Source organism: Podarcis filfolensis, assembly GCF_964270895.1.
Source record: "Podarcis filfolensis genome assembly, chromosome: 2".
NCBI lineage: Eukaryota > Metazoa > Chordata > Lepidosauria > Squamata > Lacertidae > Podarcis > Podarcis filfolensis.
Genome location: NC_139605.1, coordinates 14,025,936 through 14,047,949, shown reverse-complemented (window position 1 = coordinate 14,047,949; position 22,014 = coordinate 14,025,936). Strand labels below are relative to the sequence as shown.

At 46.7% G+C, this 22,014-nt stretch overlaps 1 protein-coding gene across 1 annotated transcript; it reads right to left on the bottom strand.

Annotated features, from left to right (window-relative positions):
• Positions 1-492: 492 nt before the first annotated feature.
• LOC310757307 (sperm acrosome membrane-associated protein 4-like) lies at positions 493-21,660 on the bottom strand. The gene is made up of 3 exons (XM_083602626.1): positions 21,384-21,660; positions 6,854-6,967; positions 493-3,691 (listed from the first exon to the last, which is right to left on the bottom strand). Exons 1-3 carry the CDS (start codon positions 21,436-21,438, stop codon positions 3,480-3,482), a joined length of 381 nt encoding a protein of 126 aa, XP_083458752.1. The 5' UTR covers positions 21,439-21,660; the 3' UTR covers positions 493-3,479.
• Positions 21,661-22,014: the final 354 nt, after the last annotated feature.

Here is a 22,014-nt window from a genome sequence, read left to right as displayed (position 1 = left end):
CAAGCAAAGGTCTCACTAGTAAATTTCTCAGCACTTGGAGAGTGCTGGGTGTAACCGTTATCACTGCCTCCTCCAAAGTATGCTAGGAATTGTTATTACTCCTCAGAATCCTTAGTCTGGACTCAAGCTCAGGCAAACACAAACTACTGAATATATAACAGTTTCTCCAATGAAAATAGGAACATCCTAAGGAAAAGTGGGACATTCTGGGATCAAATCAGAAACCGAGACGGTTTCTGTAAATCTGGGATTGTCCCTGGAAAATAGGGACACTTGGGGGGCCTGCAGAGGTCAGCCTTGGCCCATTCAGTGGGAAATGGCTTTGTCTGCGTTTTTAAGCAGGGTGCAAAATAAGGCAATGTTGCAGCTGCTCTCCCTAAATCAATACAAATATGAGGTTCTGCACCCCTAACAAAAGCCTCCCCCCCCAACAAAAACCTTGGCTATGCCCATGGTTGGAATGAGAAAAAGGACAAAGGAATCAAACTCAGATATGGAGGAATCATATTTATTTTGATACAATAAAAGTTGCTGTTTGGAACCATAAGAAAGTCAAGGAAGCGAGGCGGCGAGGGGGAGGGGAACCTCCTCACGTTTTTGGTTTTGCATGTGGAAACCAAAATGTGGTCGCACCTGCTATTGGGAATGGCTCTCCTCCCTGCTGCCCTCATAAACAAATATTAAAACTCTAGTATCAAATTCCTCTCTTCTAAAAAAAAGCATTTTTTTCATGAATAATAATTTGAGCTCTTCTTTGCTAGTGAGAAAACAGAAATATGTGATTTAAGGCACTTTAATTATAATTAACACACACTTTGGAAGGGAAAACAATCCTCTTCAAACAATCAACGTGCTTGGATCTGCACATGGAAAGCAACTTTAGATTTTTTTAAAAAAACATCGCCAAAGTACATTCTTCCCCTGCTACATGAATTACGAAACCCATTTCCCTACCTAATTCAACGCCCTGCATTGTCTGGATATTTGTGAACTCCTATCTCCAAATCTTTGATTATGTGGCTGGCATGAAATATATGTCTTGTGGACAAAAAAAATGCAGTTTTTGAGAAGCTAAAAGGCAGGAGGAGAACGTTACTGGATCAACCCAAAGGGTCCATTTTAATCCAGCATCCTGTTTCCAGACGATTTCAGAAAGTCCACATGCAAGGTGTGAAGGGAAACAGAAAAGGCAGGGAAACGATTCCTGAAATTATGAAGCTGGAGGCAAATATCAGCAATAAAAGTGTGGCCTTGAACTGTCGAGAACGCGACTACACACAGCTCTCCCTTCTGACACTTGTAACGTAAGTAGGCAAAGGGCTTGTCTATACTTCTGCTTGTCCTGTGCGTAGAAACCAAGGGCCGAGAAGTTTTCCATTTCCCCCATCTGGCTTTCCTCAGGAAAACCCGATTGACGTTTGCACCAATTCAGCCGTAAAGACTGGGTTTCCCCGTGGGGAAGTAGTGGCACCGGCAGAAGTGTGGACAAGCTCAAAGTGTGTGTTGTGGGAACTAAGTCCACTTCTGCCTCCAGATGTGTGTGCACAGTGCAGCTGCAATTGCACAGCTGGATGTTTGCAGGTGTGCGCTAATGGACACGCCAGTCCCCAGGTGCTTACTCCTGGGGCAGGCAAAATGTGGAGCTGTAAGCCCATCGCTGTGGTTGCAGCTCGAATAGGTTTTGTCAGGGTTTCTTTCCCCCCTCTTTGTGTAGATGGGCACTTGGACACTACCCATGTTGTAAAAGCGCATTTTTTGTGAGGAGAGGGGAGGAGGGTTTAATTGTCCTCTGAGATCTCCCTCCATCTTTCTCCCTCATTGACACGCTGTTGTCATCAGGAGAAGTCAGGGGAGAGTCAAAAAAATATGTGATGAATCCCACAGCCATGTTGAGAGGGAAGGAGTGGTTATGAATAACCATATTCTGGGTGATTCATGTGACAAAGAGACCGCAGACAGTTGTGAGGGGAGCACAACATCCCTTTTGCTGCCCTAGGCGGCTATAAAATGAAAGAGCTTATAAAGAGTCCATTAACAACAATCAAAAAAAGGAAGAACGAGAGAGAGAGAGAGCGGTGCGGTCAAAGCAGAATGTGGAACGGAGTGTAAATGGTTGAAAAGGCCCAAGAACAGGTGACAAAAAGAAAGCCTGAGGTGAAAGTGTATCTGTAAAAAGAAAGAAAGGCACTGGACAAGAATGCGTGAAAATGGAACAAGAGAAAGAAACAAGGAATAAGGGAAAATACAAAGAAGATGGAAAGGGAGGATGAGGGATAAAACCAGGTCCAGTCTCGGGTTTTTATGGGCCCCAAGCAAAAGATGAACATCAGGAGCACGGCCTGTGGTCTAGGTAGATCCCGTGCTCAGCAATTTTGTGCAAAAAAGCACAAGGGACTCCCTGGCACTTTCACACTCTGTGGGCTCCTAAAATGGGTACTGCCAGACCTGGAAAAAGTTCAGACAGGGAGTGGATGGAGGCAACCAGTTTATCGGCCATTGACTCTGTCACAATGCCACGTGTTATCCAATTGTCTAAAGCCACCCGGATGATCTGACAAACTACCTCAGGGCGAACGCTGTCACCCTGAGGTAGCTTCTTCATCTGTATCATCCCGCCAAGGACAGGAATAATTTTTACCATGGGCCCAGGTGTGGCGAAATGTGTGGCACGTTGATAATCTCCAACCATTTTCTGTATTATTCTGTCAGGCGGTAAGCAGAACTTTACCACACACCAGGAGTTAGATGTGAGGTAAAAAGGTTGTCCGCAACCATTCTCTGTGCCATCCTTAGGGGTATTTACATGCTTCATTCAGTGAGGGTTGAGCTGTACGTGGATATATTTATTCACACGCAACGTTCGACCAGTACACAACAGCTGAGCTGTACAAATCAAAATTCATATCCACTCTTTTATACACAACGCAAGTGCACAGACAACTTGTACTTGTGCCCAAGGTGAACAAGCAAACTGCCATGCGGTTACAAGAATTTTATTTAACCGCTTGTCAGCTTGAAATGTGTGGTTAAAAATGACCCGTAACGAGGCTTTGTGTCTTCCTGTCAAATGGTAAGGAGAATTCCGCCACGCACCTGGCGCAGATGTGCAGCAAAACATATAATAAAGTGCCGCCTCTGCATCTTCTCGCGATGAAATAACAAAGTGGATGGGTAAAGCGTTGGCAGGCAAGGCAAGGCAGTTTTCTTCTCCTAACATGGCCCTAGTCTCTCCCTTCCAGCCTGTAACCTTACCCACTTGCACGTGGTTCTTGTTATTTGAGATAGGGAGCAGAAAATCACAGCCCACGATTCATTAACAAGTGCCTTTTTTTAAAGTATAGAGAAACAAAATGAAGGAAGAAAGGGGTAAATCTACTTGAAATAGTGTTCGGTATGATTGGATGATTATTATTTGGGGGCCTTTTTTTTGCTATCCTGTAGAAATTGCTGCTGCTTCCTCCTCCTCCTCAGGAGAGGGCTTAGAGGAGGCGAATGAGCCAGATGCCCAGCATAGCCAGAGCCATTGGCAGGGAGAGATGGCTGGTGGGAAGGGTGGCAGCCGAGTTGCAGAAATCGCCTTCACAGCAGTAGTAAGTGGTGGTGTACTTAAGGCCCAAGTAACTTTCAGTTTCGTTCTTGTTGCATTTCTCGCTAGCGACGCAGTTCCTCTTCACGATAAGCTTCTGGCCAGCTGCAGCAAGGAACAACAAACAAACAAAAGGCAATGAATAAGGTGCATTTCATTGAACCTCACATGTTGGAAGCTTCTCTGCTTCCGTCGCCTAAGGCCAGCATGGCTAATGGTTAGGGCATAGCTGTCAACTTTTCCCCTTTCTTGCGAGGAATCCTATTCGGAATAAGGGAATTTCCTTTAAAAAAAGAAAAACGTTGGCAGCTATGGGTTAGGGAGGATGGTGAGCTTTGGCCCAACAACATCTGGAGGGTGCCCTAGTTGAGGAAGACAAACATTTTGGCATGTGGGACCCTTTGTGTGTTTAGCGAATGCAGGAAAGTAAGCTTGCCATATTCCCAAAAGTGAAAATCTGGACAAAGCTCTTTTTTTGTTAAGGTTGTTGAGCTTGCTGGGGGGTGGGGGGCAGTGAAGTTGTTGAGCTTTGTTTTGGGGAGCATTTCAACTCAACGAAAATGTGCCTGGATGCAGTTTGGGCAGCCCAGTTCCCAGATGCGTCCGGGAAAACCTGGACATATGGCAGCCCTTGAAAGGTTTTGCCCGAGAAAGACCAGATCATAATATTTAAGGGAGCTGAATGTGGTTTGGCGAGGCATTGCTTCCCAGGTAAGGCTCGTCTGCACCTCGCTTGTCCCGTGCAGGGCCGGCTCACACATGAGGCTGTTAAGATATTCCATTCCACCTTAAGAGGAACAGGCTGTTGTGTGTCACATGCCTGTTTACTTTCCAGCACAGCTTGCTGGGAACTTCCATTTGTGTATAGCTTTTGCTCATGCTGCTTGCTTGGACGTGAAAGGGAGAAGTCATGTTTTTCCTTTGTCCTGAATAAACTGCTTGTAAATATGCTTTACATATGCCTCTTTCTGCCCTTGTGAATATAATAATAATTATTATTATTTATTATTTGTACCCCGCCCATCTGGCTGGGTTTCCCCAGTCGTTGTTTTATGCTGTGCCAAGGACCGGAGATCGCCTGGCTGCCGGCTGGTGGGCTGGAGCCAGCTGGGGGCTTGTGAATTGCCCCCATTTCCTTGGACGCATCCAACAGAGCCAAGGTGAAGCGGCCGCCTCAGATGGCAGAATCCATAGGGGGACAGCAGATCCAGTCTCCAAGGAATGCATCTGCCGCTGCACGAGCATGCGAGTTAGAGGCCAGATCTGCCACCTCCTCAGCAACCCCAGCTATGCCACCTCTACAGCAGCTTCTTGGTGAATAGGGGACTCTACTGGTCTCCTCCCAGGGAGGAAAGCTGCCCTCTGGGGCTTCTTGGGCTTTGCACCCAGCCAGCCTGATTCAGAGAGGGCCTCTTTCCGCCGCAACAGCCTTTGATTCCCAATTCAACCAACAGGTAAGGTTGATTCGATTCCTCCCTTGTTCCTGATGTACATCTTCACTCACACCTTCCTTCCTGGCTGTGTGTGTGTGTGCGCGCACACACACACACACACACGCCATTTTGTGGTTCACCTCAAGCGTCAAAATATCTTGGGCAAGCCTTGGTCCTGTGCCTACAAAGCATGGATTCAAGCGGTTTTCCACTTAGAATCATAGAATCGTAGAGTTGGAAGGGACCCCTATGGTCATCTAGTCCAACCCCCTTCAATGCAGGAATTGTCCTTCTGCGCAGGGGGTCCTAGTGCTTTTCTGTTTGCCTCGCTGCTTCCCCCCAGGAAACCCCTCTTTACTGCAGAATCAGAGCAAATGTCTATTCGCAGAAAACTCGATTGATGTTTGCTCCGATTCCGTGGTAAAGAACAGGTTTCCTGGGGGGAAGCAGGGGGCAAGAAGAGATCATGAGTCCACGGTCACCGTAGACCAGCTTTTTCTAATCTGATGCCTTCTAGATGTTTTTGGACCACAATTCCTTCCCATCTGCCTGAGCATAGGTGCCAATTCCCTGAGGCCCTGGGTGCCAAGCACCCACAAGATTCCCCATGAAGGGGCCGGGCACCCACAAATTTCAGCACCAGGGGCATGCACGCTGCATGGCACCCACAGTTGTGGGGCCAAGTTGGCACTCCTGAGCCATCCTGGTCTGCGTATGTCATGGGGGGCGGGGGGCGGGGAGAAAAGGGAGATGGCCACTGCAGCACAAAACAAACAACTCATCATCATCATAGACTTTTATTGCGCTAGCCATAGGCCATGGCACCATTCAGAAAAATAACAAAAGGAAAAACAGCACTAACCATAAAAATCAATGAACAACTCATAGGGATAGCGTTGTCTTGTACAGAGTCCTGAAAGGCTCCTCCAAACACCCTTTTAATTGTGCCTTCATGATAATTTGCAATCAAAACACTAGTGGGGCAGTTGCACAAAATCCCTCTTTCGCTGCTGTTTGTGCCCACAAAAGTACTGTGGTGGTCACACTGCTTCGTTTCCAATCAGTGCATATCCTGTAACTTCCCGCTGACATCGCACAAATGTTCTGGCTATTTCCCCCTCACACTTCTGTTTCACTACAGCACAAATGAAAGCAGACTATATCCGTCGCTAATGCACTATTATTTTGCAATAACATGTTGCAGAATAAATGCAGCAGTCTGATTGGTCCTAGAACAATGCAGCAGTATGATTGGTCCGCAGGAGCCACCCAATCCAGCTCCAAGTGGAAGTGAATCCACAACCTGATTGGCCTACAGGAGAATCTCGGAATTAGCCAATCACGTGGGGCCCATTGTGTAAATAATGTACATAAAGCAGATATTTTGGGGGAACATCCATTCCTCCTCACCACTATGAGCTGAATAAAGAGCATGAAATCCTCTCTCGACTCCGAGTATATTTCAAATCTTATGCACCACATCCCTGCCTCATGCTTACTAGGATCTATCTGGCTTCAGCGGGTGGATCTTCCTTACATAAACAGTGTTTTGTAATGAATCTGAGTCAGCCAGATTTAAGATGGCCGAGCAGCTTTAAGAAAATGGGAGAGTTTTTTTGCCAGGCTTATGCATTTAGAGTCTAAATAGCACTGTAATTTATTCCACATGCGTGACTCTTTCACCGGCCCAAACGCTCTCTCAGGGAGGGGAAAAAATTATGCCAGGAACGGCTCATTGGGGGACGGGGGACGGCAGGGCAGAGAACAGAAGTAGGAAAAGGGTGGTGTTTGAGGGGGGAGAGAATAATCTGAGAAATTAAAGAAGTATCTTTACCTGCTGCTCCCCGGATGGTAGCACAGACCTCTCCTGCTTGGCAGGTGGTGGTGGATGTATGGCAGGGCATTCCGTGAAATGTGAATGAACATTTCAAACACTGCAGAGCAGATCCTGAAGCACAGAGAAATATATATTTTTAAAAGGTGAGAGATATAATTGAGAATTCTACTGATCAGACATTAGGGCACAAGTCTTAGGACTCTGGTCAGGGCTAGCGGGGGGCAGGGGGCGCCCTTCGCTGAAAGCCTCTAGCTGAAAGGTGGACCTCAGATTTGGTTTTCTGTCATTCAAGAAGGTCTGCAATTTCTTTTTTTAGGTGCACCAGACCAAAATGTGGCATACTCTCCCAGCTGGAAAAACATTTCTTTCTTAAGAAATAACTGTATTCTAGTGCTTTATTTTGGTTTCATGTGCTGTCACTTTTAATATTTATTATGCTTAGGGGCATAGCTGTCAATGTTTTCCTTTTTTTAAGGGAAATTCCCTTATTCCTAATAGGATTCCTCACAAGAAAGGGGGAAAGTTGACAGCTATGCTTAGGGGCCTCAAAAGCTGGGAGTAACCTGGGCCTCTCTGGTAGAGAATGGGAGTGGCACCCGACTTTTGTGACAATATAATAACACATACAAAACAGTTATAACAATAATAACGATTTATTGTTTGTACCCTGCCCATCTGACTGGGTTGCCCCAGCTACTCTGGGCGGCTTCTAGCATATATAAAAACATAGTGAAACATTAAACCTTAAAGAGCTTCCCTATACAGTGGTACCTCAGGTTAAGTACTTAATTCGTTTCGGAGGTCCGTTCTTAACATGAATCTGTTCTTAACCTGAAGCACCACTTTAGCTAATGGGGCCTCCTGCTGCTGCCGCGCCACCAGAGCACGATTTCTGTTCTCATCCTGAAGCAAAGTTCTTAACCCGAGGTACTATTTCTGGGTTAGCGGAGTCTGTAACCTGAAGCGTCTGTAACCTGAAGCGTATGTAACCTGAGGTACCACTGTACAGTGGTACCTCGGGTTAGGTACTTAATTTGTTCTGGAGGTCCGTTCTTAACCTGAAACTGTTCTTAACCTGAGGTACCGCTTTAGCTAATGGGGCCTCCTGCTGCCGCCGCGCGATTTCTGTTCGCACCCTGAAGCAAAGTTCTTAACCCAAGGTACTATTTCTGGGTTAGCAGAGTCTGTAACCTGAAGCGTATGTAAGCTGAAGTGTCTGTAACCCGAGGTACCACTGTCCATGGCTGCCTTCGGATGTTTCCAAAATGTTGTAAATACAGTTAAAACCATGATATATAAAATGAGTGTGACAGCACTCTCCCTATTTGTGATCCAAATCACAAATTTGGATCGCCTGACTGTCTCTACCAACCTGGTGCCCTCAAGATATTTTGAACCACAGTCCGTATCAGCCTACGCCAGACAACAGATAGGGCTGTCTTTAGAGAGGGTGCCTAATCTTGCCCAGGTCCTTTTTGCTCTGCTTGAAATTCCTTTGGAAGCTTTGCCTGAGAAGGGCTCTTCAGATCCACCTCAGATTTTGTTTGAAGTGAAATTTTGGGGCGACTCTGCTTAAGATATGGAGAAAGCCATATCTGCTAGAGATTCATAGCCCCCTCCCCCTTTAAAAGAGCAGCAGATCTCTGTGGCGAACGCAGCCTTTGAATGCTGTCACTGTGGTGGCATTTGACAATTTAGCAAGCTACGAAAAAGTCTATCTTTTAATTCCATCATTGCTGCCAATGGGATTAGAAAATGACGCAGTAAGAGGCGGGCTAATGCAAGACCTTTAAAAGCAGTTGTTCCAGCTGTACGGGCTTGTCTCCCTTTAGAGCTGTGGCTTAATTCCAAGTTGCGAAAATTGTTGCTTCGGGACAAATAGTTAACTTTAGAGGCAAACTGGACGAGATGGGCTACAGGCCTGATCCATCAGACTCTTCTTACGTTTTGGGTTGTGGGACTGAAATGAGGAGGGCAAGAACCATGCATGCCACCTTGAGTGCCTTTGAGTAAAGAATATAAACCCAATAATAATAATAATAATAATAATAATAATATGCAATAATAAAAAATAATAGCATAGAAATGTACTTGCACGGTCTTGCCTAGGTTCTCTAATCTTTACATTGAAGAACTGAAGGACCCAGCCCATTTGACTGAATAGACTTCCTAAATATTATCATTTTTCAGGAAATACAGGGAAGACGTCCCAGGCTGAGAGACTGGGAGGAGGAAGGAAAGTTCCCAGGTTTAGAGTCGGGAGGGTCCACAACTTTCTGTGTGAATAAAGGGTTAAGATTGCAGGCATATGCAAACTCGGCCCTCCAGATGTTTTGGGATTACAACTCCCATCATCCCTAGCTAACAGAACCAGTGGTCAGGGATGATGGGAATTGTAGTCCCAAAGCATCTGGAGGGCTGAGTTTGCCTATGCCTGGTTAAGAGCTACCCTTGAGAGAGTACAGTGGTACCTCGGGTTAAGTACTTAATTCGTTCCGGAGGTCCGTACTTAACCTGAAACTGTTCTTAACCTGAAGCACCACTTTAGCTAATGGGGCTTCCTGCTGCCGCCACGCCGCCGGAGCAAGATTTCTGTCCTCATCCTGAAGCAAAGTTCTTAACCTGAAGCACTATTTCTGGATTAGCGGAGTCTGTAACCTGAAGCGTATGCAACCTGAAGCGTATGTAACCTGAGGTACCACTGTACTCTGAGTTTTCTTTTCTCTCTCTCTCTGCTTTTTGTTTATACTTGGATTAGTTTCTTTTTCCTTATTGCACTATGAATAAGTTTTAATAAAACCTTTTTAAATAAGGAAAAAAAGAGGAAATCAAGGTGCACGCACCACCAAATGTAGGCATTTTAAAAAGGCACACCTACCTGTCACAAAAGATTCACAGATAATCCCACAAGTAGGATTTGGTCCCCAGAGATACAGGGACATGAGTCAAAATTGCCTGTGATTTTTGCACCCTTTAACTCTCTATTCCTTCATGCCTTAGGTGTTTTGCAGAGCGGGATTATGTGCATTCACAGCTTTTTTAAATAAGCAAGCGATGCCCCGCCAAAGGCTCGCACAAATAAGACACTATAATCTCAAGCGCGCACACAAACAGGACCAGCGAACAGCCTGCGGTGAGCTTTGCTGCAATAAGCAAACATTGCAGACAGGAACGAAGCGGATGCCCAGTCTGGAAAAAACAGCTCCGCTCCAAACCACAGCCCTTCGTGGAAAACAAGACCTTTCCCAGGGCCTCTAAAATGTGTGTTTTCTGCAAACTGGAACAGTATGCCCTCTTTGCCCGCATCCTTGAAAGGGGTGGTGATGGCAACGTTTGTGGGGAAAGAAGGGATTCCTGCACGAAGGTAACTCTTTTCTGAGTCAGACCGGAGGGGAAGTATAACATTTGCTTGCCTGCTGTCCCTTTCCCCACACTGCAGATCAGAATCCTTTTGCATACCAGATAATCCCTGCTGACAAGACACTACAGTGGTACTTCAGGTTAAATACTTAATTCGTTCTGGAGGTCCGTACTTAACCTGAAACTGTTCTTAACCTGAAGCACCACTTTAGCTAATGGGACCTCCTGCTGCCGCGCCGCCGGAGCACAATTTCTGTTCTCATCCTGAAGCAAAGTTCTTAACCCGAGATACTATTTCTGGGTTAGCGGAGTCTGTAACCTGAAGCGTATGTAACCTGAGGTACCACTGTATTTGGTTAGAGAACAGAATGACCGCTCCTCACATTAAACGGGGGGCGCCCTTTGCGTGGACGCGCGCAGCCCCTGGACCCTGTGTGGCTCCATTAGCACAGGCTTGGCTTTGCCTTCCCCCAGGTGGGATACCTGGAGGTCTCCGCCTACCTCAGTCAGTTGTCCAATCCCACCTGTTGAAGCGTTGCCAAGGAGACCAGGCCAGGTAGGAGAGGGACTACCTGCCCACACAATAGAGGGAGGATCTTACCTGGGAATCTTCAGTTGGCTCCAGAGCTTCTCCCACCCTGCCCTCCCTCTCAGTTAAGTCTTCTTTTGCAGGTTAACCTCTTCTCCACAGGTACATAGGTGCTGCTACGTCAGGGCCGCTGTTGAAGGGCCGGAAAGGAATTCCCCTGCATTGGCAGGTTTTGCCTTTCCCGTAGCCAAACGTCACAACTTTGGCGGTATCAGGCCTTGGGCGGAATCCTTTAGTCTATCTTCCTGAATGGGGGGGGGCGTGCAGCGGTGACCCACGCCCCCTCCTCTTTGCGGCGGTGATACCAGGGTTCCCCGTTAAAGGGGTTTTTGAGGGGAGGCTTTGACCATATACCGAGAGGTCGTCATTGCTCTCCCCTGCGACGGCAGCGTAACAGGGGTGGCTATCTCTGCTTAAACATATGTTCTCCAGAGCCGGCCCATCCCCCCCACTGGATAACCCTGATGTTCCCTAGATCCCCAGCTGGGGACTGGGAGGGATAAACGCCCAATGCCTGAGCCAAGGTCTACCCACATCTGAAATATAATAAAGTTGTGGCCAATTTAATCCCATAGCACGTTGTCTTGAGTCGTTATTCCACATGAGGGGGGGCCGCCCAGGGTTTGGGGGACTCCGCCTGTCCACACAAAGCACTGCCTTTGAAACGAGAGAGAAGTAAAGCTCCTGAAATCAACCTGGAAGCATCCACCTGCCTGGCCCCCGGTTCCCACAGACTGAGAAGCCACACTGTGGTTTGGGAAACTCCCGGTCCTTCCCCACTGTGTTTCTCCTCACGGCTGAGCCTGGCACAGACATCAGATTTGGAGGCCGTGTTCACAGGGTGTAGTTCTGGGGCCAATCCCAAACGACACATTATTTGCTAACAGATGCATCCGCTACCAGTTCCTGGGTTTGTTTTTAAATAGCAAGAGGGCAATTTGGAGCACAGAAATTGTGTGGTGCAGCGTTTACTGCTTCGAATTGTGAAGGCAAGCAAGCGTTTGCAAGCTCACAGAGAGGAACACAGATAGGACAGAGGCTCAGGCAGGAAAATAGCAATTACGGTATCTGTACATCCTGCCCTGAAGGGCGCAAGGAGGAAAAAATAACTGTTTGGGGAAGTGCTGCTGGCACTTTAAAGATTTGGCTAGAGCCATTAATGCAACAAAGCAAACTCTGGTACCAAAGCTTAGGAGACAGCTAGACTGACAGGGTCACCCAGAGGACATCCAAAAGACCCCCCAAAAAACCTCAATGTTATAACAACTATATTTAAAGACTGCCTTCATGTTTTGGTGTTACTGCATAGAAGCCAGCCACAGAAACAGATAAAAATTCAGTTTTTCATGTGCTACTTTCATTTTCCCCATTGGCAGCAGGTTGGGCACACTGAGAAGATGATGGATTAGATGCCCCCTCTTAGGCCAAATCTTACAATTTTTAATGAAATCTGGCCATACGTTAGCGCCTCCCCCTCCCTGATAACCAGTTTAAGTCTTGCACTTTTCTCTTTTTGTAGTGCGGTCGTTGCGGCCCAGTTGTTCTTGTGATTTATGAAAACGGCTTTCCAGCTTTTTTTTATTTCCATTCTCCGCAAGGCAGAGGAAAACGGCCAAAAGGGTTTGCATAACAGGCAGCGTGTTTTGGGGTGTGGCAAATGAGTAACGGGGGAAGATTTTAGCAATGGCTTTCTCCGATAAATGCGAGCGAGTTGAAAGAATTCCACTCAGGAGGGATGCTGGCGAAGAAGGGCTGGGAGGGTGCCGTGTGTTTCTGAGTCATCGGGAAAATAACCGCAACACTCCAGATTAGCTCGAGGCGGAAATTTCCAGATTTCTCTGTAAGGGCGGCAGCCTTTGATCAACAACCAGTTCCTGGCTGGACAATACTGGGACCCATGGAAGTGAAGCAGGAAACTGGTTGAGACATGTTTGGGTTGCAAAGCAAAGGAGGGTTGCAATTTATTGTGAGGGTGGGGGGAACTCCCACAAGTTGTGAAACCATTCTTGAAGGTGCTCGACTCTCTCTGTGTGAGAGCGGTTTTGGAATTCCTGCCCTAAGAGGCGGGGACAGATTGTGATGACTCAAGTGGACCATGTGAAGAAGACATTTTGGAGCAGGGGCCTGGCTGAGGAAAGCGGGTATTATTATTATTATTATTATTATTATTATTATTATTATTATTCAGCCTCTCGAGACCAGTGGGCTTCCAATGTTCCATCCTTAAGGAATCTTTTCAGCCTCGATTACATTCTTTGCCAAGGAAGTGTTGTGGTTTGGCTGGGAAATCGCTGAGCGATTAAATGAGACCCTGGGGTGTATTCTAAGGCGCGGCAACAGTTTGGCCAGGCTGTGGGGCTACGCCTTGTTCCCACCCCTCAATAACATTCCTCTGTAGCAGCCACACACGCAAGGGAATTTCAGTCACGTTGTGCAAGCTTTCCGCAACGATCTTCTCATGGAGGGTAAACTTCCAAGGTAGACCGTTGGTCTAGGGCCACATCTCCGCCATATGTTGAAACCACACGGCTTCCCCCAAATAATCTTAGGAACTGGGGCTTGTCAATGTCACACGTTAAAAGCTTCCCTGGACAGGGCTGCCTTCAGATGTCTTCTAAATGTCCGGTAGTTGTTTATCACTTTGACATCTGATGGGAGGGCATTCCGCAGGGCGGGCGCCACTACCGAGAAGGCCCTCTGCCTGGTTCCCTGTAGCTTTGCTTCTCGCAATGAGGGAACCGCCAGAAGGGGACAGTAGCTTTGTGAGGGGGCAAACTACAGTTCCCAATATTGTTTGGAGGAAAACCTAGATCGAATGAACACTACATTTCATCCCTAACGTAAGCCAGTAGGGCTACATATTTGTTTTATTTATTATATTTCTGGCTAAGAAGTTAAAAGTCTTGACAAGGGGATTAGACAAGTTCGTGGGTCAGGGTGGCTGTATGCTGCCTCTGAATACCCCTCTGAATACCAGTTGCCTGGGAGTTCAAGAGGTTAGAGCGTGGTGCTGGTAACACCAAGGTTGCAGGTTCGATTCCTGTATGGGACAGTGGCATATTCCTGCATTGCAGGGGGATTGGACTTGATGCTCAGAGTCCCTTCCAATCCTACGATTCTATGATTCCTGCGCTCCTGTGTGGCCTGTGGGTTTTCCCTGGACAACTGGTTGGCCACTGTGGAAATGGGATTTCGGACTAGATCATAGCTGTCAAAGTTTCCCTTTTTTAAAGGGAAATTCCCTTATTCCGAATAGGATTCCTCGCAATAAAAATTGACAGCTATGGACTAGACGGGTCACTGGCCCGATTGGGTTCTTCTTGTGTTCTGTCCTGATCCTGGGCCTCAAAATAGCTGGTTTAAGGAAATGGCAGGGGAAACAGCAAGAGAGCAACACAAAACAAAGCAACGTGCGCTAGGTTAAATGTATAAATCTGAAAACAGGAGATCTGAAAGGCCATGGCAAAAAGAGAAAAGGGGGGAAGGGAAGTATTCATCTGGTAGTTAAAATGCCAGGAGGCTGAGGAACTGGGCCAAGCAAGCCAACGTAAGATAACTGTTCCAAAAATAGGGTGTCATGAGTGAAAAGGCTCTTTCTCTCATCACCCTCTCCCTCAGCTCCACAGGTGAAGCGGACCAGAAGAGGGGCCTCAGAGGAAACCAATAATATCCATGCAGATACACGGAGGGCTGCAATCTCACATATTCCTATCCGGCAATAAGTCCCATTGAGCTCTTGTCAAACACAGTGATGACTTCGGTCGAAAAGCACGACCTCAGTCTCTACATTAATAAATTCCAAAACGGTGTTTTTCTTCTCTTGGTTGAAACCTACTGGAAACATCTTTTCCCATTTTGGTACTTAGGGCGTGCCCACCTGTGGTTTCTCCTAAGGGCAGGGCACACGTATAAATTTTCTTTTTATTGACTTTTCCCATTTATATCCTGCTCTTCCTTCTGGAAGAGCCTAGGGGCGGGTGGGAGGGGGGCAAAAAACACTTTGATAATAAAACATTCTGACAAAAAAAAAAGGAGCGAAACATTCTAAAAACAGTTAAAAACATTCTAAGAACGATTTCCTCAGGGTTGCCAGGATTGGTATCTTTTTGGGTAAAGAGGAATGTTTTTTGAATCTCTCTGAAAGTCAACAATGATGCAGACTCTCAGCTTATCTCTAAGCCACAGGTGTGCTGAGTTGATCCCATGATCACCCATCTGTGTGGCAGACAGAGATAACTGTGAAGTCAACAGCAACCAGCCCAAGACGTGACAGCAGATTCCAGTATACTCAAGGGCCGGGCCAGCTGTTAGGTAGGTGAGGCAACCATCCCAGCAGCCGCCTCTACCACCAGCAGAGAAGTGGCGCTGGCACCGATCTGAGGTGAGATCTCGTGCGCTCCACAAGATCTCTTGAGATTTTGATGAGATCTTGCCTGAAATTGGCACTGATACCAGCGCCACTTCTCTGCCACCTGTGGAGGGCAGGTGGTGCAGGCAGTGGTGGCAGGGACAGACGACACTTCCTGTTTTGCCTCAGGTGGTGTAACGAGATGCACATCCCCCAGTAGACACACAAATGAGACTGTGAATAGATGAGGTTGTTTGCTCACATTTTTACCTGCAAGGAAAGCAGGGTAAGGAGAAGAACCCTGATAGATCAAACCAAGGGGAGCCCGTCTGATCCAGCATCTTGTTCTCAACCAGAATTACAATGTGAATTGTAAAACCAGACGCCCCTATGGGAAGCCTGAAAGCAACAGCACTTTCCTAATTATTTTCCAATTTGTCAGATATGGAGGCATTTCTGCCTGTGTTTTAAGGCTTCTGAGAACCATGGAACCCCCTCTTGTTGGGGTTTCTGGGCCACTGTTTCTGCTTAAATGTGACCTTAGCAACCTCTCCTTCCTTTCCTTTCTTAATTGCTGATCCTGCTAGCTATTCCATAAGCAACCGATCCGTCTCAACAAGATGGACAAGCTGTCAGTGGTGGGTGGAGGTCTGCCCAGTGATGGCGATGTGATAGAAGCCCCACTCCCCTTTCCTTGAAAACGTACTTAAAGAAGAAGAAGAAGAAGAGTTTGGATTTGATATCCCGCTTTATCACTACCTGAAGGAGTCTCAAAGCGGCTAACATTCTCCTTTCCCTTCCTCCCCCACAACAAACACTCTGTGAGGTGAGTGGGGCTGAGAGACTTCAAAGAAGTGTGACTGGCCCAAGGTCACCCAGCAGCTGCATGTGGAGGAGCGGAGACGCGAACCCAGTTCCCCAGATTACGAGTCTATCGCTCTTAACCACTACACCACACTGGCTCTCTTAAGACAGTAACACAATAAGTCATGAACTTATTGAAACCAATGGGCGTCAGCTAGTGACTAACAAAAATCTACTGATTTCAATGCCTTGGGACCCTGGGGACTAAGTGACGCACCAACCCAAGACAATGGGCGGTGAACTCAAATTGGTCTGCAGAAGAAAACAGTTCATTGTGATATTGGGCAATTGACAGGTAAGCGGCCCTGCCTGGCAAACATAGGTATTAGGGGATGTCAGGTTCTGGCTTGCTGTCTGGATCCAGTTCCGCACCCTTGACTTAGCTGGTTATACAACCCATCGCTTCTTTCCCGCATTCGCAATTGCGAAATTTGCACCTTGTTCTTTTGCTTCCTGACACGAACCACTTTGCGTGGCATAAGAACGGAAGAGAAGCCCAACGAGATTAGGCCAAAGTCCCATTTAGTCCTGTAGCCTGACCTCACAGTGGTCAACCGAAGAGAAATGAGGCTCTCCCCACTTATAATTCTGAGCAACTAATGTTGGGAGATGCTGGAGGAGACTCTTGAGAGTCCCATGGACTGCAAGAAGATCAAACCTCTCCATTCTGAAGGAAATCAGCTCTGAGTGCTCACTGGAAGGACAGATCCTGAAGCTGAGGCTCCAGTACTTTGGCCACCTCATGAGAAGAGAAGACTCCCTGGAAAAGACCCTGATGTTGGGAAAGATGGAGGGCACAAGGAGAAGGGGACGACAGAGGACGAGATGGTTGGACGGTGTTCTTGAAGCTATCAGCATGAGAGAGTCGGAAATGACTAAACGACTAAACAACAACAACAATGTTGGGAGGCATGCAGACAGTGTAGGAAGAACAGAGGTATTGGATCTAGGAGGCATTAATAGCTGTATCTTCCAGGAATCTGCCGAATCCTGTCTATGGCCATCACCATGTCTCTTGGGAGCAAAACCCAAAGTTCAACTGTGTGAAGAAGTGCCAACCTTAATCTTCATTAAATGAGTTCATTGTCAGTGAGTTCTAGTGTTATGAGAAGGGAGATAAGCAAGATATACAACATTTGTTGTTTTGTTGTTTAGTCATTTAGTTGTGTCCAACTCTTTGTGACCCCATGGGCCAGAGCAAACCAGGCACTCCTGTCTTCCACTGCCTCCCACAGTTTGGTCAAACTCATGCTAGTATACAACATACAAACATCTAAATAACAGCCTTTGCTACACCTTTGAATTGTAAGGATTGTTGGGCCTTCCTGCGTTCTCAGAGTCAACTGTCAAGGCACCCACACTGACAATGCTCTCACCCACCCACCCGTCTACCAAATTTCCCTTATCCATGCCCTCCACTGTAGGGCAGAGAGCTATCATGGAATGAGACTACCTGAAGGAGCGTCTCTACCCCCATCGTTCAGCCCAGACACTGAGGTCCAGCTCTGAGGGCCTTCTGGCGGTTCCCTCCCTGTGAGAAGTGATGTTACACGGAACCAGGCAGAGGGCCTTCTCGGTAGTGGCACCCGCCCTGTGGAACGCCCCTCCCACAAGATGTGAAAGAAATAAACAACTATCTGACTTTTAGAAGACATCTGAAGGCAGCCCTGTTTAGGGACGTTTTTAATGACTGATGTTTTCTTGTGTTTTTAATATTCTGTTGGGAGCTGCCCAGAGTGGCTGGGGAAACCCAGCCAGATAGGCGGGGTATAAATAATGCATTATTATTATTATTATTATTATTATTATTATTATTATTATTATTATTTTCCCTCACAAAGAATTTTGAATTCACATCTGCCAATAGAAAAAAACGAGGCCAACTTCTGAATTTCAGCAGAAATGTGAATGCTGAGGGCGAGTTTTAAAAAAACCAAAAAACTATCCTGTTTTTACTGAAGTGCTAAGGAAACAATTGTCAAAGGTATGCATTCTCAGCCCTGTATTTCAAAACACCTATAAAAACTCAAGAGCATAATCTGGAATGGTGTGGGCTGAAACGTTTATCCCACTGCTTTCCCCTGAGGGGGAAACGGCTATTTAGTGCTCAGATCGGAGCAAGTAACAATCGAGATGTCCCTCGGAAAGGAATGGTTCAAGTGGGAAACCGCTCAGACCTGCGTTGTCTAGAATCGGGGCAAGCCGAAGCGTGGAATATCCCTCAGTTCCAAAAGTTTTGTGTGGCACCCTAAGGGCTAGTCGTTTTTACTGGAACGTCAACACCCACTTACGATTGCTTCCAGGGAGGAAGCCTTGCCTACACAATGCTGCAATACGTTTGGCAATCTTAAGGTTGGCCCAAGACTTTTAGACACCATCGTCCATCGTTAAAGGAAGAAATAAGTGCTTGGGGAAGAAGAAAAATCCCCTGGTTTTTTCCGACTCTTCTTCTTCTTCTTTTTTCTCAAGTTGGCTGACCATGGTGTGAGTAATGGTGTTGGGGAAGGAAAAATAGATGTCTTAAGAAGAGGAACTAGAATGCTTCATGTTTGGATATGCATTTTGTTAACTAGTCTTTAAACAGTAGAGCTATCCCTGACCCATCCCTGATGGGTGTTTTGCCTGTTTCTAAAGATCCCCACCCTCTCTAGAGACTCCACAATATATCCTTTGTCTTGTCTGTGGCATTCCTCTTTTCTCTTTTTTAAAAAAGAAACTTGTTAGATGATTATGACTCCCCCCCGTTCAATCTTAAGTCCAATGCTTTCAAGCTCTCCACCTGTCCACTTTCTCCTTAAGCTCCTTAACTTATTTCCCCGTGCTTTCTCAACAGTTTCAAAGAGAGTTTCAAAGCCATGACTCTTAAAAAGCAGGGTGGGGCAAGGCAGCATCAGGGAGGCAAATGACCTGTAGTTTTCCATGTAAAAGACGAGGTTTTAGTACATTAGAATAATGCTTAAAAATTGGGGTCTTCTTATACACGGATATATGAGTGGTTGCTGCTGTGAGCAGGAGATTGCCAGCGACGACGGTGGTGCGAGTGATTCAACAACGCTGGGCAACCCCCCCTTTTCTTAATTTTGAGTCCCCCCAAATAGGGGGCATCTTATACACAGGGGCGTGTTATGCACGGAAAAATAAGGTATTTGGCACAGTAGAAATATGGAGGTTTGGGGGTGATCCCAATAGGGAAAAACAAAACACACACACAGGACTTGCAAAAATGAATGACGTAGGGAACATTGGGATGCCTTGGTTTTTTTCTGAATTGCAATAGGGACACATTGCAGTAAGGTCATCGGTTGCCTGTGCAAGTGGTCTTTGGAGACCACCCCCAAATGGCCAGAGGGGCATAAGAACACAAGAAGAGCTCTGCTGGATCAAAGGTCAAAGGGGGCTCATGTCTTTTCAGCATCCTCTTCTCTCGGTGGGCAACCAGATGTCTATGGGAAGCCCGCGTGCAAGAGCTGGGTGCAAGAGTGCTCAGTCCACACCAGTGATTCCCAAGCAGCTGTGCATTCCAGCTCTGACAATGGAGGTAGAACACAGCCATCATGATTAGTAGGTAGCGACTGCCATGAGTTTGCCTGGTCCTCTTTTACGGCCACCCAAGTTAGGGGCCGCCACTACCTATTACAGGAGCAAATCCCACAACTTAACTACCGTATTGGCCTGAATGCAAGCCTCACTTTCCCCCCAAATTCTGACTATGAAAAGCTAAGGTGCGGCTTATATTCAAGACTTTACGGCGCGGAGCAAACAGCGCCAGGAGCATGGCAAAATGGCGCCCACCCCATGCGTCTCTCCCCCAAAGCCAGGAAGGGAGAGAGCGAGGAAGGGAAAGGCTGTCGGCAAAGCAGCCCGGCTCCCCCCCCCCCCAGTATGCAGCCAGGAGCAGCAAGGAATGGAGTGGCTTATATTTAGGCATTTTTTCTTTCTTTGCCCCCCCCCCCAATTTCAAAGGTGCGGCTTATATTTGGGTGTGGCTTATATTCGGGCCAATATCCTGTGCAAAAAAAGCGAATCAAATCACCTCTTCAAATGGCCACTGGGATATATTTTGGGGGGGAATGGGTGGTAGTCAAGTAAGTTTTACTCAGAGTAGACCCACCCCATCCAATGGAGAAAACTGAGTCATGTGCATTAATATCAATAGGGTTTACTCTGAGCAAGGCTTACTTGGATACCACCCAAAGATCTGTATGCGTGTATCTCCATCTTAATCCACCTTGGGTGACTTTCAGATTGATCAGTCTTGACAAGTGAGAAAGTTTTGCCCTGAGAGAGTCTTGTGGCAACTTTAAGGATAACAGATTTCTTTGTTTTTTTGTTTATGGTCAAAATATAGCTCTCCCACTCTTCTGTCACCAGTGTGACCCCAGGGGCAGCAGCTGACAACATCACAACATTGGCTTATACTGTAGCTTAAGCTTTTGTAGATTAGAACCCAGTTCGAGAGATGCACAACAGTTACAGCCACAAATCTGCAGGGCACAACTCTGGCAACTCAAAGATAAGGAGGAGGCAGACCATGCTGACAAAGATAAGATTCGGGAAAAGAGGTGCTAGAATTGCTGTTTACTAGCCAAAACCCAGGAGACTGGGACTTTTTGTTTTCTAAGGGATGGCACTGAGCCCATTCCCCCCCCCCCTTTTAGTTTGCAATGTAGTGCTATTTTAATGTATTTATTGAGAATACTTCCATCCCAGTTCATAGCCTCAAGGAGCTCGCAAAGCGACTTACAAAATATTTGCACAACATCGCATTCAAAAATATTGTACATATGCTCACAAATAATCCGGTGTGAAGTTTATTTAGGTAGCGGGGTTTTTCGCCCTTGTTTCCTGTCTTCCTTCGAGCTGTCCAGTTTGGAGGGTTTGTTGTTGTTTTAAAAAAAGGTCAAGCCTTTATTTGGCACAGAAAAAACAACCTTTTCCCTTCCTTCCCATTTTGTTGCAATCCATCCATTTTTTAAAAAAACAAACAAACAACTTATTTCTTTATCCAGGTCAGATATAGTGGGAAACACATAGTTTGCCACAAAAGTAGAAGTTTTCTACTTCTCTTATCCAGCAGCTAAGGGAATGACAGCTTTGGTGACAGTTACCCCTTGCCCCAATATATAAAGGGCAATACCTTTGAACCCCCACCTAATGAGACTATTTCTACCAAGAACAATGAGTTTGCTCTCCCTGCTGGTACATTTCCTAGTTTGGTCAGTCGAATGAGGAATTGTTCCTAGTTAAAAGGATTCTGGCAAGCCACAAAGTAAAGGATTTTGGGGGTGGCAGCGAGGTAAAGAGATGAGAAACAAATCCATTAGGAAATATACAAGAAGAGGGATAAAGCTGGATGTTTGGCTTACCAATACTGATGCAGGCAAGAACTGCAACACACAGGACAAGGAGTCTGGCCATCATGTAGCTGCTGAGCTGAGAAGAGTTGGGAATGGCAGATTTTCCAAGAGGAGCAATCCCAGTGGCTATGAGTCAGTGAAGGGGTTCATTTCATCTGTGCTATATATATGCATGCCCCACCCACCTGAGGCTAGGGTGGGTCTCCCAGCAGTAAACAGCCTGCCTCTGAGTGGCATATGATCGTCCGAGGCAGAGAATAACCACAAGGGCAAAGTGAGTCAGAGAGCAAGGTATTTGGAGCAAGCGGGAGAGGGATCCACTCGCGGCAGTGGGTGGGTGCATGTAAACACACACACACACACACACACACACACACACACGAGTCCTGGTGGTACTACTATTTGTGACGAAGATCCCGGCACAACAGCTAGGCTCTCCAAACTACTTCAAACAGAGGGCTGCCGGATTTTGCCGGACGTTAGGCAAGCCATTCGAAAAGCGGCTCAGCAGTTCTGGTGGTTTTCTTTTTATAAAAGGCTCAACAATTTGGGGGTCTTCCTAATAGAGCTTTTTGAAAGATGGCAACCCTAGACTAGATGATCCTCAGGGCCTCTGAGCTGGACTCCTTGGCAGGTTTTG

What these genes read in the sequence shown, in the direction of transcription:
- LOC310757307 (XM_083602626.1), bottom strand. Translation starts at nt 21,438, where the DNA reads ATGATGGCCAGACTCCTTGTCCTGTGTGTTGCAGTTCTTGCCTGCATC. An exon ending in TCTTGCCTGCATCAGTATTG is followed by an intron (nt 6,968 to 21,383) that starts GTAAGCCAAACA and finishes TCTGTGCTTCAG; the next exon opens with GATCTGCTCTGCAGTGTTTG. An exon ending in TACCATCCGGGGAGCAGCAG is followed by an intron (nt 3,692 to 6,853) that starts GTAAAGATACTT and finishes TCCTTGCTGCAG; the next exon opens with CTGGCCAGAAGCTTATCGTG.